At 57.6% G+C, this 1,985-nt stretch overlaps 1 protein-coding gene across 1 annotated transcript; it reads left to right on the top strand.

Annotated features, from left to right (window-relative positions):
* The first annotated feature begins 560 nt into the window (after window positions 1–560).
* Window positions 561–1,670, top strand: LOC123095187 (inactive protein RESTRICTED TEV MOVEMENT 2). Its single transcript, XM_044516994.1, has 2 exons — window positions 561–728; window positions 827–1,670. The coding sequence occupies exons 1-2, from the start codon at window positions 638–640 to the stop codon at window positions 1,387–1,389; spliced, it is 654 nt and encodes a 217-aa protein (XP_044372929.1). The 5' UTR covers window positions 561–637; the 3' UTR covers window positions 1,390–1,670.
* The last annotated feature ends 315 nt before the right edge of the window (window positions 1,671–1,985 follow it).

The raw sequence follows: 1,985 nt of genomic DNA, 5'->3' as shown, positions 1-1,985 counted from the left end.
CCGGGCCTCTTCCTTAAATGGCGAAAACGATGGGCCCGGCCCGGCCACCAGGCTCAAAATCTAGGCCTAGGCCCAGCCTGTGGGCAAGGTCGGATCGGGCCGGGTCGGGCCGGGCTGCCCATGGCCAGGACTGCCAGGAGGAAATCAAGAGGAAGGGCTCGATTCTTGGCATTGGCGCCGGTGCATTTCGGGAAGCAAGGCATCCCTCCAGACTCGAGGACTGCGACGTGGTGCGCGACCATAACGTGGGAAGAGGGGCGACGATCGATGTCCCATGGATGCCGTGTGCCGCGGCCGGTGGCCGACGGAATTGCGCGAACAGAGGAAAACCGCGACGGAGAAGAGCCCGCTCGTCAAGGCAAGGAAAGGTATCAGTATCGCCGACCGACCGAGCGCCCGCAACGTACCAGTCCCGATCGATCGATCGCTTGCTTCCCTTGCGCAGGCGTGCCCGGCCCTTTCCGCCAAGCAATTCCTCCCCCCTCGCCGCACTCCACCCACGCGCACCCCGGCACATATATATTGCGCACACAGCACATCGATTTACATCATCAGCTTGAGCCACCGATCCTCCTGATCCACCCTCGCCTTACGAGACTCTTTCAGAGCAGCTCGCGCCACCTTTCGCCAGCTAGCCATGGCCGCCGCACGGACCTACGTCGACTTCGTGCCGTCGCACGACCTCGTCGAGGACGCCGCCAAGCAGACCTTCGTCGTCAACCTCCCCGGTACGCCCGCACGCTCGCATCCCTCTGCTTCTGTTCTTAACGCCCTTCGTGTATTTCCGCTGACGACGCGACGCCTGTTATGCGTATGTGCAAAGCAGGGTTCAAGAAGGAGCACCTGAGGGTGCAGATCGACAACTACGGCCGGCTGAGGGTCAGCGGCGAGCGGCCGCTCGAGGGCGGCCAGTGGAGCCGCTTCCGCAAGGAGTTCCAGGTCCCCGAGGGCTGCAACGCCGGCGGCATCCGCGCCAGGTTCGAGAAGGACGGCGTCCTCCACGTCATCATGCCCAGGCTCACGCCCCTCGAGGACGCCTCAAAGTCAGCGGCAGACCACGAGGCGGAAGCTGCGCGGCACGCCGCTGCCGCAGAAGAGAAGAAGCGCCACGAGGAGATGGAGGAGGACGCTAGGAAGCGTCGTGCGGGTGACGAGGACGACTACGCCAGCGACGACGGGGAAGGCGCACGCCAGCCGGCGTCTGCCGGCCGGCAGGCGTACGGCTTCGCCAGGGACCGGAGCAGGAGTGGGATGGTGAGGGCACTGCTCCTCGCCGTGGCGGTGGCCTTGGTTGGCGTTGCTGGCCTGTATGCTCGGTACAGGTGGATGGACCCGTCGGCTGAGGCGGCGCCGGCAGATGGTGCCACCGTCGGCCTCTCTGACTATTGATCACCAGCACCAAGCATTCATTCACACCGCTGAAGATAAGATCATTCGGTAAAGAAAAACAGTGGACAAGATACGGGACTGACTACACGAGCTGCCTGAAATACTACGTGTAAATATGATCTCACTACTGTAACTTATACACACTAATAAGCTTGCACGTGCAATGCACGTCTCATTTGACTTAAAAGTTTGAATATGCAAAGCTTCAGTAAATTCCAATCCACATATAGCTACTTGTAATTCTACTCTGCAATGATTTGTAACACCTTCAAATTGGGCTATACCAGGATTGCAAAATTCACAGTTGTAGCACGGTTCTATAGTATAATGAGTAGCTTGTGCTTCAGGGCCCTGACCACAAATCGGTACACTGGAACAACAGACTGGAAACAGTAATACCCATTTGATGACTTGTACATGTGAAATGATGCAAATAATAAGGTGGAGAGAGCATAGAGAAAAGGCCAGACAACATGTGACCTCCATCTGGTAAAGGAAATGGAGGATCCCTGCCCCCATCTAGAACCATCCATCATATAGTTTTAGTGTTCAAGTATGTTATTAAACCTTCCAATATGGATTACACGACATCATCG

The sequence above is a fragment of the Triticum aestivum genome, chromosome 4B (genome assembly GCF_018294505.1).
Source record: "Triticum aestivum cultivar Chinese Spring chromosome 4B, IWGSC CS RefSeq v2.1, whole genome shotgun sequence".
Classification (NCBI taxonomy): domain Eukaryota; kingdom Viridiplantae; phylum Streptophyta; class Magnoliopsida; order Poales; family Poaceae; genus Triticum; species Triticum aestivum.
The sequence above is the reverse complement of the archived record's forward strand: the minus strand, read 5'-3'. Positions and strand labels throughout refer to the sequence as shown.

Coding starts and splice junctions, on each gene's coding strand:
- LOC123095187 (XM_044516994.1), top strand. CDS start 638: ATGGCCGCCGCACGGACCTACGTCGACTTCGTGCCGTCGCACGACCTC. Junction 729..826: donor CTTCGTCGTCAACCTCCCCG/GTACGCCCGCAC, acceptor TGTGCAAAGCAG/GGTTCAAGAAGGAGCACCTG.